The sequence below is a fragment of the Chiloscyllium punctatum genome, chromosome 25 (assembly GCF_047496795.1).
Source record: "Chiloscyllium punctatum isolate Juve2018m chromosome 25, sChiPun1.3, whole genome shotgun sequence".
Taxonomy (NCBI): Eukaryota; Metazoa; Chordata; class Chondrichthyes; order Orectolobiformes; family Hemiscylliidae; genus Chiloscyllium; species Chiloscyllium punctatum.
The window spans coordinates 43,947,534-43,967,392 of NC_092763.1; the positions used below are offsets into that span (position 1 = coordinate 43,947,534).

At 42.1% G+C, this 19,859-nt stretch overlaps 1 protein-coding gene across 6 annotated transcripts in view; it reads left to right on the plus strand.

Moving 5' to 3' along the window:
* Positions 1-19,859, plus strand: part of tex11 (testis expressed 11) — a 254,948-nt gene that overhangs the window by 109,115 nt on the left and 125,974 nt on the right. For all 6 annotated transcript variants that reach the window (XR_011964123.1, XM_072595189.1, XM_072595187.1 and 3 more), the window contains one exon: positions 10,699-10,836. Coding sequence is in view for 5 of the 6 variants with exons in the window: in XM_072595189.1 (XP_072451290.1) it covers positions 10,699-10,836 (138 nt within the window). In the remaining variant the exon portion in view is untranslated. The remainder of the gene's footprint in view (positions 1-10,698; positions 10,837-19,859) is intronic.

Genomic DNA, 19,859 nt, shown 5'->3' on the forward strand with positions numbered 1-19,859 from the left:
CACAGTTTGTTTAGTCTGTTCTTTTAACACAAGTTTCTGTTCACAGTCCAAATGCCATCTTCAACTCACGATTGTTCATTCACATCTCCAAATGAAAATTGATAAAGACTAATAAAAGGGAAAAATCATCAAGGTTTCTGACCGTATTCACTGCTCACAGTGCAGTCTCCTTTACATTCATGAGACCAAACACAGATGCGATGGTTTTTGCTGAGCACCTCTGCTTTGACCTTCAGAATTAAACCCCCCCCCCCACCACCCCCCATCCCCACTTCCAGTTGCTTGCTATTTCATTAAGCCATCTTGCCCCCTATGCCAACATTATTGTTCTAGGGCTGCTGTAGCAACTGGAGAAACTTGACCTCATTTTCCACTTAGGTACTCCATCAGGACTTAAGATTGAATTCAACAGTATCCTCAATTTTCTCCTCCTATGCCCATCTTGTTTTTGCCCTACTATCTTTGTTTTGAGCAGGGCAGACCTATTTTCTCTGTTTGAAATCCAGTATTCATGCCTATTTTACATCTCAACTTCACCTTGACAACCGTTAGCTCCCAATCTTTTTCCTGTGTGGACCCTCACCATCTCTTTCGCTTCCTTTTTGTCAACAGCATAAAAGCATAATTTTCCTGCTCCCTTGAGTTTTGAAGAAGACTCTTTGGACTCAACTTTAAATCTGTTTCTGCCTCCATAGATGCTCTGTCAGGCCTGATGAGTTTCTCCAAACGTTTCTCTTTTTTATTTCAAATTTCTATCATCTGCAGTAGTTTGCATTCATTAATGTGCCATCCTCTCCTGATTTGATCTATAGACAAACCCACACCCAAAGTAATGTTTTTGATTCTTAACTGCCCTCTGGATCATTAGAGATGAGCAGTAAATGCTGGCCAACTCAGCAACACCACATCCTGTGAATGAACATAAAAAGAAAATGTTACCTGCCTCACTCATCCCAATAGATGCACACACTTTGTGTCTTCAGCAAGCTGATAGGAGCTGAGTTCGGTAGGCTTCGTAATGGAGAACAATGGATCTTGATCCTCCATGGTGTTTGGCTGGATCTGAGGAAGAAGGACGAGGGAGTAGTAAAGCCTGAGTGTAGTCAAAGGTTGGAAGAGATGCAGTATAGTCTGATAGACGAGTTGGTGGGATGTCTTTTTAGTTAGGGTGGTGCTGAGTGAAGTGAATGTGTAGGAACTAGAGATTTAGAGACAGTGACTGTTTGATGAGAAGGGTAGAGGGATATTAGGAAGATGATTTGCTGAGTAATGAACTGAAAGGAGGGGCCCGGAAACGAAGGTAGTTGTGAGTGGGACAAGGCTATTTGGAAGGAAGGTACACTGGTGAGGTGGGGGCCAAGTGGCTGTTTGAAATATATGGAGGTTTTCTGCGGTAGAAGCAGGAGAGAATCTTCATCTGTGTACCGCACGTTTTAACTCTGGATAACTTGGCTGGAATCTACATACATACACAAAATAACATTTTATTACTCTTTAATACTGAATGTTACTGTGCTGATTTTCTTGTTTACTGGCATTTAGGTTCATATTTAATTTCAAGGCTTTTTTAATATATATGGGATGTATCCATCACTGGCAAAACCAGTGTTTATTACCTATTCCAATTTGCTCTGAGAACTTGTTGGTGAACTAAGCTAGAAAATAGTGTGTGACTACTGATGTAGTCCTTTACTTTGCGAGCAAGATCCTGTTCTGTTGGAGTTAGGGACTTAATTGTGTATTTCATGCACTGACTATGTTGAATGTTGATATGTGGAGGTCACTGGGTGATTTGATATAAACACCATTGTAATACAGTCTTCACTGTAATAGAATCTACCAATTTGAAGCCTTAACAATTTCACCGATTTACAGAAATAAAAATGGTATAATTACATAATTTCTTGACATTAAAATTTTCAGACCTTTGTGTTTGCCAACAAATATTCTGATCTTTTGTGTTGGGTCTTGTTGCTGTGAGCAAAAACTGAAGTTTGATATGTTTGACATGTGTTTTTATAGATCCATTTCTGAATTGTACAATTAAAATTGATTTTAGCTGTTGTCAGATATGAAGTTGATACCTATCGGCAGATATTGCACAGAAAGTAGTTCTGAATTGTTGCACTTCCACCATGGGATTTCACAAAATGGAATTATTTCTAATGTGCCATAATCCTTTCCAACAAAACTCTTGGAAAAGAGGCTCATATAAAACACTTTAAAAAGTGCTTGTTAACTATAAGCTGTTTCTAATTGTGAGGCTTGTTCACCCTTCCTGAGTACAACTGAACTCTCTCACGTATTTGTAATCAAATGTTTGGGCTTACATTTATGAATCACTGATGGATGATGAATAATGTAATCGACATAGATTTCATATTTTGAATAAGTGTGTGCTTATTATGCACAGTGAATCTCAAAGTAGCACAATCGGTGCAGGTAATATTCCTTAGTGACACACAACAAAATAGTTTACTTCCCTTAAACATCACGGAAATAAGCCCCTTGGCTTGCCTTACTTAATTGTTGTTAAACTCCCAGTGTTACTTAAGGGTGGTCAGGACAGGCAGGGCAACTCTCCAATGCTGGTGGGTTGAATATTCTCTATGGCTATGGATGAAATATTATTATCCTTACTGAATTTGGCTCCAAAGTCATGCCTTTTCGATTCAAAGTTCTCAGAGCTGTACCTATTCCTTGGACTATGTGATTTCCTTTGTTCCCAGTAATAGAGAGTGACTGTTTTGTCCTGACCTTGCAAAGCTGTGTGCCTCATGTTTTTTTCCTTCCTTTTCCCACAGTTCAACTTCTTCCTTGTTGAGGCTGCCCTTGTTATACAGTTTTCTATCTGATCTACTCAGATGGTGAAAAAAAACAAAAATTGACTAAATTAGTTCCCTTGGTGTAATTATTGGAAGGAGGGCCAGGTAGATCTCATTGAGTGAGATCCCTGATTGTGATTGTTAACCTGGGCCAATTTGTGAGCTGATTCTGTTTAATCTAGTGACTAGCTCTAAGGTAGCTGGTCGGAGTCCATGTACAGTGCATGTGGAAAAAAAAGAATGACTTGGTGATGGGATGCCAGCTTCCATGGAGTTACTTCACTCTGCAAGAAAACTGTCTATGAATGTGGATTGTTTTCCCGCCCCTCAGCTATTCTGGGATAATGGGTACTTCTAAATTCAATGTTATACGATGTGTGAACTCACTTAGAATGTCTCCTTGTCTCCTTGATTACATCAAACCAGTAGATGTCTTTGTCCTCCATTTATATTCTAGCCCTCTCATAGTGAATGTTAATATTGCATTTACCTTCCTAACTGACAACTGAACCTGCACGTTAACCTTAAGAGAATCCTGAAGAACGACTCCAAAGTCCCTTTGTGCTTCGGATTTCCAAAGCCATTCATCATTCGAGAAATTGTCTATGCCTCTTCTTCCTAGCAAAGGGCATTACCTCGGTTTCCCACATTGTATTTAATCTGCCACTTTCTCGTCCACTGTCACAGACAGTTCAAGTCCTTCTGCAGCCTCTCTCCCTCCATAACATTACCTGTACCTATACCTATATTTGTGTCCACAAGCTTAGCAACAATATCCGTTCCTTTATTCATACCGTTAATATGTCTTGTGAATAGTTGTGATCCTAAAACTGACCCTGTATACCTCCAGTGATCACCGTCTACCACCCTGTGATTGGCCTTACCTTAATATTTTAAAAGCTTCACATGTGTATTCTTGAGATCAAAATATGTCCTGTGTTTTTAACAGGATCAGTTTTCCCCAAACTGAATTCTGCTGGTGAACTCCTTGGATTAAAATGATAACCATTCAAAATGTATGATCACAGTTGACTCATCTTATGTATTATATGGGTTGAGTACAGTATCAGCTTTTTGTTTATGTTTTGAAAGTTTTATTTTACAGGTGTTTTCGAAAAAAATACTACTAATTATTTCTTTTGTGTGTTTCTTATGTTATCTTACACTTTTTCTCTTGATCAACTAATCATCAAAAGTCAGTGTGATGTTTTTGAATTTTTTTCATGGGATGCCAGTGCTGCTTGGTAGCCAGCATTTATTATACATGTCTGGAGTCACATGCAAGTCAGATCAAGTAAGAAAAGCACTTTCCTTATTGGTCAGACCACATTTGGAGTATTGTGCACGGTTTTGGGCCCCATTTCTCAGGATCTCTTTGAGTGTATTCAAAGGAGGTTCACAAGAATAGTCACAGGAATGAAAACTTTAACAAACGAGGAATGTTTGAGGACTCCAGGTCGATACTCTATTGAGTTCAGAAGGGTTAGGGGGATCTAATTGAAGCATACTGAATACTGAATGGCCGGAACAGAGTGGATATTAGAAGATGTTTCAATTGGTACGAGAGACGAGGACCCAAGAGCATGGCCTGAGACTGAAGGGAAGACATTTTAGAATAGAGACAAGGAGAAACTTATTCAGCCAGAGTGATGAATCTATGGAATTTGTTGCCAGAGAAGACTGTGGAGGTCAGGTCATTGAGTATACTTAAGACTGAGATAGATAGGTTCTTGAGGATCAAGGGTTACAGGGAGGAAAAAGTTGAGAAACTTATCAGCTATGATTGAAAGGCCAGGGCCGATCAGACCTCCCAGTTACCATCCAACTTATTTCCCCTTCCCATTTCTTTTCCAACATGACTATCCTTGGCCTACTCCATAGTCGAAACAAACCAAGCTGTAAAATGGAGGAACAGCGCCTCATCTTCCACCTCGGTAGCCTAACAACAGGAGGATTCAACATTGAGTTCTCCAATTTCAAGTAACCTCCCTTCTCAGCCCCTCACCCTCCCATCCACTCCTCCCAGCCACCTACCAGATTCATTCCTCCCATTGACCAACCCTCGACATGTCTTCACCTATCCCCACTTCAGCACCCTGACCCGCCACCCCTTTTATCTGTAGCTCCCCTTACACCCACCCCCAGTCATGAAGCGTTACACTCAAAACGTCGACTTCTCCACCATGATGCTGCATGTCTTGATGTGTTCTTGCAGCCTCCTGCAAGAACCTTAGATTCCGGCATATGCATTTTTTTTTCTCTGACTATGATTGAATGGCGGAGCAGATTTGATGGGCTCAGTGGCCTAATTGCTGCTCATATGTCTTATGGTGTTATGGTCCTTGCAAAAAGGACTTTATTGAACCAGATGGGTTTTTACAACAAACAGTGGTTGTCGAGTCAGACAGCTCAGAAACCAACCCTTTCGTCCCACCTGTCAATGCTGACCATAATCCAAAATTAATGTAGTCCCACCTGCCTGCGCTTGACCCATAGCCCTCCAAAGTTTTCTTATTCATATACTTAACTAAATGTCTTTTAAATGTTGTAACTGTACCCACATCCACCACTTCCCTTGGAAGTTTATTTCGCAAACAAACTACTGTCCATTCAACAAATAAAAATTGACTCGTATCTTTTCTAAATCATCTTCCTCTCACCTTAAAATGTGTCCTCTGGTCTTGAAATCCCCTGCCCTCAAGAATAGATACTGCAATTCATGTGATCCTTACCCCACATGATTTTATAAAGCTGCCCTCCAGTGAAAAAATTCCAGCCTCCCCTTATAACTCCAGTCCTCCATTCTCAGCAACATCGTGATAAATCTCTTCTGAGCCCTGTCCAGATTAATAATAATCTTCCTACAACAGGGTGACTAGAACTGGACACAGTACTCCAGAAGAGGCCTAACCAATGTCCTGTGCCACCTCAACATAATATTCTAAGTTCTATACTCAAAAGTCTGTGCAATCAAGGCAAGTGTGCTAATTGCCTTCTTAACCCATTACATGTGATGCAGACTTTGAAGAATTATGTACATGAAGTCCTTGTTAGTTTTGGCAATACCTGGCACTTATCCCAATTAAACTCTATTTGGCACCATTAACTCATTTGATCAAAATCACTTAGTAACTAGATAATTGTGTTCACTGTCTGCTATACCAGTAATCTTGGTGTCACCTGAAAACTTAGTGACCTTACTTGGTCATAGATCATAGAGATGTACAGCATGGAAACAGACCCTTCGGTCCAACCTGTCCATGCCGACCAGATATCCCAACCCAATCTAGTCCCACTTGCTAGCACCCGGCCCATATCCCTCCAAACCCTTCCTATGCATATACCCATCCAAATGCCTCTTAAATGTTGCAATTGTACCAGCCTCCACCACATCCTCTGGCAGCTCATTCCATACACATACCACCCTCTGCGTGAAAATGATGTTCCTTAGGTCTTTTTTTATATATCTTTCCCCTCTCACCCTAAACCTATGCCCTCTAGTTCTGGACTCCAAGATCCCAGGGAAAATACTTTGTCTATTCATCCTATCCATGCCCCTCATGATTTTGTAAACCTCTGCAAGGTCACCCCTGAGCCTCCGACGCTCCAGGGAAAACAGCCCCAGCCTGTTCAGACTCTCCCTCTAGCTCAAATCCTTCAATCCTGGCAACATCCTTGGAAATCTTTTCTGAACACTTTCAAGTTTCGCAACATTTTTCCAATAGGAAGACCCGAATTGCACGCAATATTCCAACAGTGGCCTCACCAATGTCCTGTACAGCTGCAACATGACCTCCCAACTTCTGTACTCAATACTCTGACCAATAAAGAAAAGCATACCAAACGCCTTCTTCACTATCCTATCTACCTGTGACTCCACTTTCAAGGAGCTATGAACTTGCACTCCAAGGTCTCTTTGTTCAGCAACACTCCCTAGGACCTTACTATTAAGTGTATAAGTCCTGCTAAAATTTGCTTTCCCAAAATTCAGCACCTTGCATTTATCTGAATTAAACTGCATCTGCCACTTCTCAGCCCATTGGCCCATCTGAGGTAACCCACTTCACTGTCCACGACACCTCCAATTTTGGTGTCATCTGTAAACTTACTAACTGTGTACCTCTTGTGCTCGCATCCAAATCATTTATGTAAATGTCAAAAAGTAGAGGACCGAGCAGTGATCCTTGTGGCACTCCACTGGTCACAGGCCTCCAGTCTGAAAAACAACCCTCCACCACCACCCTCTGTCTTCTACCTTTGAGCCAGTTCTGTATCCAAATGGCTAGTTTTCCCTTTATTCCATGAGATCTAATCTTGCTAATCAGTCTCCCATTGGGAACCTTGTCGAACGCCTTATTGAAGTCCATATAGATCACATCTACTGCTCTGCCCTCATCAATCTTCTTTGTTACTTTTTCAAAAAACTCAATCAAGTTTGTGAGACATGATTTTGCACGCACAAAGCCATGTTCACTATCCCTAATCAGTCCTTGCCTTTCCAAATACATGTACATCCTGTCCCTCAGGATTCCCTCCAACAACTTGCTCACCACTGAAGTCAGGCTCACTGATCTAAAGTTCCTTGGCTTGTCTTTACCACCCTTCTTAAACAGTGGAACCACGTTTGCCAACCTCCAGTCTTCCGGCACCTCACCTGTGAGTATCGATAATACAAATATCTCAGCAAGAGGCTCAGCAATCACTTCTCTCGCTTCTCACAGAGTTCTCGGGTACACCTGATCAGGTCCTGTGGATTTATCCACCTTTAACCATTTCAAGACATCCAGCACTTCCTCCTCTGTAACGTGGACATTTTGCAAGATGTCACCATCTATTTCCCTACAGTCTATATCTTCCATATCCTTTTCCACAGTAAATACTGATGCAAAATATTCATTTAGTATCTCCCCCATTTTCTGTGGCTCTACACAAAGGCCATCTTGCTGATTTTTGAGGGGCCCTATTCTCTCCCTAGTTACCCTTTTGTCCTTAATATATTTGTAAAAACCCTTTGGATTCTTTTTAATTCTATTTGCCAAAGCTATCTCATGTCCCCTTTTAGCCCTCCTGATTTCCCTCTTAAGTATACTCCTACTTTCTTTATACTCTTCTAAGGATTCACTTGATCTATCCTGTCTATACCTGACATATGCTTGCTTCCTTTTTCTTAACCAAACCCTCAATTTCTTTAATCATCCAGCATTCCCTATACCTACCAGCCTTCCCTTTCACCCTGACAGGAATATACCTTGTCTGGATTCTTGTTATCTCATTTCTGAAGGCTTCCATTTTCCAGCTGTCCCTTGACCTGTGAACATCTGCCTCCAATCAGCTTTCGAAAGTTCTTTCCTAATACCGTCAAAATTGGCCTTTCTCTAATTTTGAATTTCACCTTTTAGATCTGGTCTATCCTTTTCCATCACTGTTTTAAACAAATAGAATTATGGTCGCTGGCCTCAAAGTGCTCCCCCACTGACACCTCGGTCGCCTGCCCTGCCTTATTTCCTAAGAGTAGGTCAAGTTTTGCATCTTCTCCAGTAGGTACATCCTCATACTGAATCAGAAAATTGTCTTGTACACGTTTAAGAAATTCCTCTCCATCTAAACCTTTAACACTATGGCAGTCCCAGTCGATGTTTGGTAAGTTAAAATCCCCTACCATTACTACCCTATTATTCTCACAGATAGCTGAGATCTCCTTACAAGTTTCCCTCTGACTATTAGGGGGTCTATAATGCAATCCCAATAAGGTGATCATCCCTTTCTTATTTCTCAGTTCCACCCAAATAACTTCCCTGGATGTATTTCCGGGAATATCCTCCCTCAGCACAGCTGTAATGCTATCCCTTATCGAAAATGCCACGCCCCCTCCTCTCTTGCCTCCCTTTCTATTCATCCTGTCGCATTTGTATCCTGGAACATTAAGCTGCCAGTCCTGCCCATCACTGAGCCATGTTTCTGTAATTGCTATGCTATCCCAGTCCCATGTTCCTAACCATGCCCTGAGTTCATCTGCCTTCCCTGTTAGGCCCCTTGCATTGAAATAAATGCAGTTTAATTTATTAGTCCGACCTTGTCCCTGCCTGCCCTGACTGATTCACTTTTGTTCTCAACTGTACCAGTCTCAGATTGATCTCTTTCCTCACTATCTCCCTGGGTCTCACCACCCCCCCCCCAACCTTACTAGTTTAAATCCTCCCAAGCAGTTCTAGCAAATTTCCCTGCCAGTATATTAGTCCCCTTCCAATATAGGTGCAATCCATCCTTCTTGTACAGGTCACTTCTACCCCAAAAGAGATTCCAATGATCCAAAAATGTGATTCTTTCTCCCAGACACCAGCTCCTCAGTCATGCATTCATCTGCTCTATCCTCCTATTCCTGCCCTCACTAGCTTGTAGCACTGGGAGTAATCCAGATATTAATACCCTTGAGGACCTCCTTTTTAAATTTCTGCCTAACTCTGTAATCTCCCTTCAGAATCTCAACCTTTTCCCTTCCCATATTGTTGATTCCAATGTGGACAATGACCTCTTACTGGCCCCTTTCCCCCATGAGAACATTCTGCACCCTCTCTGAGACATCCTTGATCTTGGCACCAGGGAAACAACATACCATTCTGCTGATTCTCTGCTGGCCATAGAAACGGCTGTCTGTACTTTGGACTACAGAATCCCCTAATACAATTGATCCCTTGGAAGCCAACGTACCCCTCGTTGCATTAGAGCCAGTCTCAATACCAGAAACTTGGCTGTTTGTGCTATGTTCCCCTGAGAATCCATCACCCCCTACATTTTCCAAAACAGCATAACCACAAAAGACACCTGCCCTGGGTGCCGACCTTTCTTACCCTTCCTGGAGTTAACCCATCTATGTGACTGTATCTGAGACTTTCCCCCCTTCCTGTAACTGCCATCCATCACATACTGTTGCTGTTGCAAATTCCTCATTGCTTCTATCTGTCTCTCCAACCGAACCACACTATCTGATAAGATTCACATCCAACAGCATTTATATTCTTAAATCTTTTATATTGCAACATTGGACTTTGCCTGATCCCTGTGGAATATTGCTGGTCACAGGCCTCCAGTCCAAAAAAAACTCTCCACTACCACACTGTATGGATCCATGGATATAAAGGATGCCAATAGTTTGCTTTTCATTACAGATTTTGTTTTAGTGAATTCAAATTTCACGATGTACCACGGTAGGATTTGAACCTTTGTCAAGAGCCGGGGCGGGGGGCGGGAGAAGGCCCAGAAATGTATGGTCCTTCTGAAACATTACCCCTGCTTGGATTGCACAGATAAATGTATCTCCAGCTAATACCATGTCGGTGCATTAATGAGATATTAACTGGCTGGCTATGTTAGTCTGTGTCAAGAAGACATAAACCAAAAATAGAGTCAGCCATTTGGTCCTTTGAGTTTTCTGCACTATTCAGTATGGTCATGGTTGCTGCTGTGTAAAGAATGTGGCACATGCATGTAACATTGTAATCAGCCTAACTTTTACCTTTGAATGTTGGGAAGCATTTTTGCATTTGAGCTAAGTGAGAGGAAGGTGGCTGCAAATTGCAAACCAGATTGTCAGCTTACATTTTTGGAAGGTGTGGCCAAGTCCACTGACTTTGTTTCAGTCTGTTAGGTCATTAAACTTCTTCCAAGATTGAGCAGTTATTTGTAGACAACATATATTTCTTTTGTACTGTGCTTGAATGGCTTATACTGATTTTTCCCACCCTATTACCAAACAGATAATTTTACTTTATTCTCATTTGTTAACAACGTACCTTGATGGCAAATTTCATTAGCCTACTAATTTGTAGTGAGTGGTAATCACATTTTTTTTCACCATTCTTTTTCCCCTTTATAGGTACAAAAGTGTACAGAGGCTCTTCAATGGTACAGCTATTCTTTAAGTTTCTTTTCTGATGGACAACTAGATCAGAACCTGGCTAGATTACAAAGGAACAGGGCATTGTGCTACCTGCATCTGAATCATCTCGAAAAGGTACTATCTGTTATTATCAACTAGGAGAAAATGAGGACTGCAGATGCTGGAGATCAGCGTCAAGAGTCTGGTGCTGGAAAAGCACAGCAGGTTACGCAGCATCCAAGGAGCAGGAGAATCGACATTTCAGGCGTAAGCCCTTCTTCAGGAATCAGCTTCGCCTGGAGGCCTACTGAAGATGTTACCTAGTAGGGTGATGAAACGTCTGGAAATGAACTTTCCAGCTCAGCGAATAAATCTACATCCAGAACCTCAATCTGAGCTACACATGTTCTCAAAACTTGCTCAGCCTCATTCCTGATAAAGGGCTTATGTCCGAAACATCAATTCTCCTGCTCCTTGGATGCTGTCTGACATGGTTATTGTTCAAATCAATATGCATGAGTGTAAGTGAAAAACACAATGCCTTGCAGTTCCAATAGTTAGAATAGTCTAATGTGAATATACAGATCTTCTTGCATTGCAAGGAATGACGATGTAACAATGGTGGTCTTATTTAGGTGGAGAAAAATGGCCTTTAAATGCATTGGTTAAAATGCTGTATTCAGTTTAAACAAAACATGAATGGAGTCTTCATCCATCCGGGTTTGTTCTGTGATCGAACAGAATAACAACTGCTTGGCACTTTAAATTAATTTGCCCATTTTTCTTCCATGTCTTTTAATAGCCCTACCTATCAAAAATCTTTTCATTTATGCCTTTAAAAAAATCTTTTGACCTATTATTCATAGCCTTTTGGGAGAAAGTTCTATTTATTTTAATGGTAGCTTGTATGAGCAGTTCTCAGCAGAAACCTGTAGAGTAATAGATGACTGGAGATACTTCTGCAATTATAAAGGTAATATCAGGCAGTGACTTCAAATATTTCACCCGAGTTTTCATGTCTGCTTCCTAATCAGGAATATCCTTTTAAAAAAGACAAATTTGATCAGTCTAAGCTTCTTTAACTCTTGTCTTCAGCCACTGTTATACTATCCAAGAATTTTAGATAACCCTAAGGAACATCCAAATAAATGACCTGGAAGGAGGTGATATTGGCACAAACTGAATAGAATTTATTTGAGGTTTTAGATCAGTATGAGAGTTGATGAGGGTAATACAATTGCTGATGTGCACGTAGGCAAGGAATTAATGAAGTGCCACAAAACAGATGTACCAAGTGAATGTTCTCAGAATAAGGGGGACAGTACCACTTATGGTAGAAGATTGATTGATTGATTGACTGATAGTAAAAAGAGTGGAGAGATATTTCTTAGACCGGAGGAACTTCAACAATGGAGTCTCCCAAGTGTCAGTGTTAATATTCCTGCTCACTTTGATATATATATAACAAGAAAGTTTCAAATTTGCAGATGACTTAAAAGTTAGGTTCTAACCTTTCCATTGGTCTGTCCTTGCTAACAGGTTCTACTAACTTCATTAAGGTTGTCAGTAAATTACGAGACTTATTTATAAATTTATCTTTCTCATCCTCTTTACATAGCGGAGGGCATTGATAATGTTCCAATCGCAAGGACAGTTCCTGAATTGGAAGATCAACCATTTCTTCAGCCATTTTAATTACCTATGTTCAAAATTTTAGGGAGATAAACCCACATTTTAGTAAAAAACCTCTCATCACATTCCTTCTATTTATAGAGAATCTATTTTTTGGTGTGTTTTAGTAACCTTTGTTAGATCCTTCACGCTGTGATGATGCTGCTCCTTTAACAAGGTTATGGTGATCTTGGTTTGTCTCTAGAGGGGTCATAAACCAGATACTCAGGTCCAGGTTTGAAGGGTTTTAGGGCCAATTTAATGATAGCCAACAGGTATTGCCTCAGGCAAAAGGCTTCAAGTTTTCAAAAGAAACACTTGAACAATGAAAGGGGAGTGGCCAATTCTCCCAGCTTAGCTTTTCTCTGGTTTGGTTTACTTTTAGCAAGCAGAGTGTTATGAAGGTGAAGAGGTGTACTAAACCTTTGAAAGTTAAAAAGCTAGCAAGGACGGACAAAGCACAGAGTCCTGAACAAGGTAATAATGTAACACTTGGTCGGAGCAAATAGCAGCAGATGAGTTGCCATGAAACAGAAACAAATTCAAATTTGGCCAATCTGTTTAAACTCTGCCCCAAGATACCAACATCCAATCAAATTTAAACTTAGTATTTTGATAATATTAAAATCAATGAAATGATACGATGTTTTGGGGTATAAAACCGGACATTTTGAACAGTTAGGGGGAGAACTGCCAAAGACCAATAAATATAGACTGTTAGCTGAAGAGCTCTGTAAAGGTACCTGTTGCTGGGGTGCCTGCGCAGCAGAATATTGAAGCTGACCTGAAGAGAATCTACAGAGGAAAATTTACAGAGGAGATCAGGCAAAGCTGACTAGGTTTGAAACGTGATTTATTTTGTAAATCTTAATTGGGATTTTTTATCAGACAAGTATTGTAGAGTGGGAGGTAAAAGGTAGGTTTAAGAGAAAAGAGTTTGTAAATTGTTGTTAATTTTAATACCTCTTGTTGGAATTAAAGAATAAAGTTTTACTTTAAATAGGGACCTCCGGGATAGTTCTTTGCTCTCGAATTTTAACGTATTACAGTATGGGGTGAATCTTTTCTAAAAAGGTTCTAAAAAGAGACAGTGCAAAATAGCAGGCAATGATACATCCCTTCCAGATCGTCTCAATACCTTCTATGCTCACTTTGAGCAGAATTTCGGCAGAGAGGTAACACCTATTCTGACAAGTCCTGACAAACTTATCCCTACAGTCACTGCATCAGAGGTCAGATCAGTTTTCCTTCGTGTGAATCCAAGAAAAGTGATGGGACCAGACACAGTACCAGGCCTTGCACTCAACGCATGCGCAGATCAACTGGCAGAGGGCTTCCTGGGCATCTTCAACCTCTCCCTGCAGCAGGCCACTGTCCTTGTCTGTTTCAAGGGGGCCAGCATCATTCCTGTGCTTAAGAAGGCTCCTGCAGCATGTCTCATAGAACATTACAGTGCAGTACAGGCGCTTCGGCCCTCGATGTTGCGCCGACCTGTCATACTGATCTGAAGCCCGTCTAACCTACACTATTCCATGTACGTCCATATGCTTGTCCAATGATGACTTAAATGTACTTAAAGTTGGCTAATCTACTACCGTTGCAGGCAAAGCATTCCATACCCTATTACTCTCTGAGTAAAGAAACTACCTCTGACATCTGTCCTGTATCTATCACCCCTCAATTTAAAGCTATGCCCCCTCGTGCTCACTATACTTGGAAAAAGGCTCTCCCTGTCCACCCTATCTAACCCTCTGATTATCTTATATGTCTGTATTAAGTCACTTCTCAAACTTATTCTCTCCAATGAAAACAGCTTTCAGTCCCTCAGCCTTTCCTTGTAAGACCTTCCCTCCATACCAGGCAACATCCTAGTAAATCTCCTCTGCACCCTTTCCAAAGCTTCCACATCCTTCTTATAATGTGGTGACCAGAACTGTACACAATACTGCAAGTGCGGCTGCACCAGTGTTTGTATAGCTGTAGCATAACCTCTTGGTTCTGGAACTCGATCCCTCTATTAATAAAAGCTAAACACTGTATGCCGCTTTAACCCTGTCAACCTGGGTGGCAACTTTCAAGGATCTGTGTACTTGGACACCGAGAACTCTCTGCTCATCTATACTACCAAGAATCTTACCATTAGTCCAGTACCTTGCATTCCGGTTACTCCGCCCAACATGAATCACCTCACACTTGTCCGCATTAAACTCCATTTGCCACCTCTCAGCCCAGCTCTGCAGCTTATCTGTGTCTCTCTGTAACCTACAACATCCTTTGTCACTATCCACAACTCCACTGACCTTAGTGTCATCTGCAAATTTACTAACCCACCCTTCCACGCCCTCATCCAGGTCATTTATAAAAATGATGAACAGCAGTGGACCCAACACCGACCCTTGCGGTACACCACTAGTAACTGGACTCCAGGATGAACATTTCCCATCAACCACCACCCTCTGTCTTCATTCAGCAAGCCAATTACTGATCCAAACTGCTATATCTCCCACAATCCCATTCCTCTGCATTTTGTACAAAAGCCTACTGTGGGGAACCTTATCGAACGCCTTGCTGAAATCCATATACACCACATCAACCGGTTTACTCTCATCTACCTGTTTGGTCACCTTCTCAAAGAACTCAATAAGGTTTGTGAGGCACAACCTACCCTTCACAAAACCTATCCCTAATCAAATTATTGTTTTCTACATGATTATAAATCCTATCTCTTATAATCTTTTCCAATACTTTACCAATAACTGAAGTAAGGCTCACTGGTCTATATTTACCAGGGTTGTCTCTACTTCCCTTCTTGAACAGGGGACCTACATTTGCTATCCTCCAGTCTTTGGCACTATTCCTGTAGACAATGACGATTTAAAGATCAATGCCAAAGGCTCGGCAATCTCCTCCCTGATTTCCCAGAGGATCCTAGGATAAATTCCACCCAGCCCAGGGGACTTATCTATTTTCACACTCTGCAGAATTTCTAATACCTCTTCCTTTTGAACCTTAATCCCACCTAGTCTAGTAGCCTGTATCTCAGTATTCTCCTCAACAACATTGTCATTTTCTAGAGTGAATACTGTCGAAAAATATTCACTTAGTGCTTCCCCTATCTCCTCTGACTCCGCAAACAACTTCCCACTACTATCCTTGATTGGCCCTAATCTTACTCTTGTCATTCTTTTATTCCTTAAATACCATAGAAAGCCTTGGGGTTTACCCTGATCCTATCCGCCAACAATTTCTCATGTCTCCTCCTGGCTCTTCTGAGCTGTCTCTTTAGGTCTTTCCTGGCTATATTGTACCCCTCAAGCGCCCTAACTGAGCCTTTGCATCTCATCCTAACATAAGTCGCCTTCTTCCTCTTGACCACAGATTCCGCTTCCTTCGTAAACCACAGCTCCCGTGCTTTAGAGCTTCCTCCCTGCCTGACAGGTACATACTTATCTAGGACACTCAGGATCTTTTCCTTGAATAAGCTCCACATTTCTAATGTGCCCACCCTATGCTTCCTAAATCTTGCCTAATTGCATTGTAATTGCCTTTCCCCCAGCTATAACTCTTGCCCAGTAGTATGCACCTATCCATTTCTATCACTAAAATAAACATAACAGAATTGTGATCGCTATCACTAAAGTGTTCACCTACTTCCAAGTCTAACACCTGGCCGGGCTCATTACCCAGTACCAAATCTAATGTGGCTTCACCCCTTGTTGGCCTGTCTACATACTGTGTCAGGAAGCCCTCCTGCGCACACTGGACAAAAACTGACCCATCTATAGTACTCGTACTACAGTGTTCCCAATCAATATTTGGAAAGTTGAAGTCCCCCATGACAACTACCCTTTCTCTCTCACTCCTGTCGAGAATCTTCTTTGCGATCCTTTCCTCTACATCTTTGAAACTATTTGGAGGCCTATAGAAATCTCCCAACAGGGTGACCTCTCCTTTCCTGTTTCTAACCTCAGCCCACACTACCTCAGTTGACGAGTCCCCAAATTGCCTTTCTGCAACTGTAATACTGTCCTTGACCAACAATGCACACCACCCCCTCTTTTACCATCTTCTCTGTTCTTACTGAAACATCTAAATCCTGCAACCTGCAACAACCTCTGCCTGCTCTGTCCATGTCTCCGAAATGGCCACAACATTGAAGTTCCAGGTACCAACCTATGCTGCAAGTTCACCCACCTTATTCCAGATGCTCCTGGCGTTGAAGTAGACACACTTCAAACCATCTTCTTGCTTGCCGGAGCCATCTTGCGTCCCTGAAGCTTGATTTCGGACCTCCCTACCCTCAACCTTATCTATACTCGAGCTACAATTTTGGTTCCCATCCCCCTGCTGGATTAGTTTAAACGCACCCCAATAACCTTTAGCAAATTTCCACCCCCAGGATATTGCTACCCCTCTGGTTCAGATGAAGACCATCCTGCTTGTAGAGGTCCCACCAAGAATACAAAACCCTCCCTCCCTGTAGCCACGTGTTCAACCTCGCTCTCGCTCTCGCTCTCTCACCTTTCCTGTCCTCGCCTCACTAGCTCATGGCACGGGCAACAAACCAGAGACAACTCTGTTTGACCTAGCTCTAAGCGTCCATCCTAGCTCCCTGAATTTCTGCCGTAAATCCCCATCTCTCTTCCTACTTATGTCGTTGGTGCCTATGTGGACTACGACTTGGGGCTTCTTACCCTCCCCCTTAAGGATCCCAAAAACTCGATCAGAGACATGAACCGTGGCACCTGGGAGGCAACACAACTATGAGTGTCTCTCGTCCCCACAGAACCTTCTATCTGTCCCCCTAACTGTGGAGTCCCCAATGACTACTGCTCTGTTCTTCTTCCCCCTTCCCTTCTGAGCAGCAGGGACAGACTCTGTGCCAAAGCTCTGTGCCCCACTGCTTTCCCCTGGTAAGTTGTCACCCCCAAACAGTATCCAAAACGGTATACTTATTATTGAGGGGAATGGCCACAGGGGATCCCTGCACTGCCTGTCGGTTCCCTTTCCGTCCCCTGACTGTGACCCATCTACCTTTTTCTTGTACCTGAGGAGTGACTATCTCCCTGTAACTCCTCTCAATAATCCCCTCTGCCTCCTAAATGATCCGAAGTTTATCCAGCTCCAGCTCCAGTTCCCTAACGCTGTTTTCGAAGAACTGGAGTTGGGTGCACTTCCTGCAGATGTAGTCAGCAGGACACTAGTGGTGACCCTTACCTCCCACATTCTGCAGGAGGAACATTAAACTGCCCTCACCTCCATTCCCAGTATTCTAAACTCCCAAGGAGACTGTTGAAAAATAAGGAATAAAAATAAACTTGTTACCTTACCAATCTGGCGCACAGAACCTTTTGTTTTGGTTCGAGGAGGAGGATGGGTGGGAGACTCTACCTGAGTAGTGTTTTGGGTAATGCAACCACACAAATGTATGACTTCCCAGAAATCTTTTGCTCCTCCCTTGGACCTCTCGGCAAATGGAGGCCTGACTCCCGAGGTAAGTCCCTTTTAATGCGGGAAAACTCGCCCTTCCCAGAGCCCTCGCTTCACCACACCTTCTCTCCTTGCCGCTCTGGCAAAATGGATGACTGCCACCTAGTGGCCCTAACTTCAATGGTCACAAAGTACTTTGAAAGGTTGGTCATGGCATTAATCAACTCCAGCCTGCCTACTACTCTTGACCCAGTCCAATTTGCCTATTTGACCAACAGATCCACGTCAGATGCCATATCACTTGCTCTTCACTCCTCCCTAGAACATCTTGATACTAAGAACAGCTACGTAAGAATCCTACTCATTTAACTACAGTTCAGCCTTCAACACTACTATCCCCTTGAGACTGGTTATTAAACTTAGTGATCTTGGACTAAGCTTCACTCTCTGCAATTGGATCCTCAGTTTCCTGACCCACAGGCCACAATCAGTGAAGATTGGGGGCAATATTTCATCCTCACTAACACTCAAGACTGGAGCCCCCTACTATACTCACTATATACTCATGACTGCATCGCCAAATACCAGACTAATGCCATTTTCAAGTTTGCTGATGACACCACCATAGTCAGTTGAATCACAGATGACGATGAAACAGACTACACATGGGAGGTGGAAGACCTGGAAAAATGGTGCACTGAGAACAACCTAGTTCTCAGTGCCAGTACAGAGGTGAAATGAGTGGAGACTGTCAAGCTCCTGGGAGTGTTCATCCACAACAAGCTTTCTTAGACTCTCCATGTGGATGCACTGGTTACAAAGGCCCAACGACGTCTCTTCTGCTCAGGCAGCTGAGGAAATTTAGCATGACGGAATACTGTTACCAACTTTTATAGGTGTGCCATTGAGAGCATTGCGTCTGGGTGTATCACTACATGCTATGGCAACTATGTAATTCAAGATCGGAGACAGTTATAAAGAAGGGTGAACATGGCCCGGACGATCACAAAGGCCAACCTCCCAACTATAGAATCCATCTACCAGGCTCTCTGTCCAGGAAAGGCCGCCAGCATTCTCAACGATCCACCCCACCATTCCCATTTTTTCTTTACGACTGCTACCATCAGAGAGAAGGTACAGAAGCCTGAACATGCATCAGCTGATTTCAAAACAGTTTTTACCCTACTGTTAGAATACTGAAAGGACTCTCAAACTCTTAACATTCGCCTGTACCTGTGTTTTTTGTTTTTGCTGCTGTTCACCTATTATTTACTTATCTATGCTACTTAACTCTGTGATCTGCCTGTATTGCTGTATTACTGTGCCTCAGTACATGTGACAATAAATTAAATTCAATTCTGTGCGGCTGGTTTAAATTAGCAGATGGCTATACCCCGTGTCGTAACAGTCTGGGGGCTTCGTCTGTGATTTGAACAGGTTTAGTCAGATCCAGTCTGACATTTGGACAGACTTTAATAGAATTGGGGTAACGAAAAAGCCCAGTAGATTTAAACTTGCAGGTTAGTGTCTTAGGTGAGACAGTTTGTTTAATTTCAGTGACTTGTGGTTGGTTAAATTAAAAGAAATAGCTTTTAACATTGTTATAAAGAGGTTCTGGGATTTGAAGATAATTCTCAAATTTGCCAAGAAAGTTTAAAAGGAAAGAAAAAAGCTATACTTTCAGAATTAGCAAAGAAGTTAGATTTGGGTTTAACCAAGGACAAAAGTAAAGGGAGTTTCTCAAACACTTTTTGGAATATCAGAGAAGCAGACAAGTGCAGTAGAGGGAGAAAAACTTAAGTTACAATTGAGGAAAATGAAGTTAGAAGATAAAGGGAGAGAGAGAACGTTCTTAGCTGAGCAAAGAGAAGAAAGGGGGAGTCAAAAAGAAAGAATTTGTGCTTGAGAAGTTGTGACTTAGTCAGCAAAGTTAAGTTCATAGGATGGAAATTAAAAGAGAAGGTGGTGATATAGATAAATATGTCAAAACTCTGCCACATTTTGATGAGACAAATGTTGAAGTCTTCTTTATTTCATTTGACACATTGGCTAGGCAG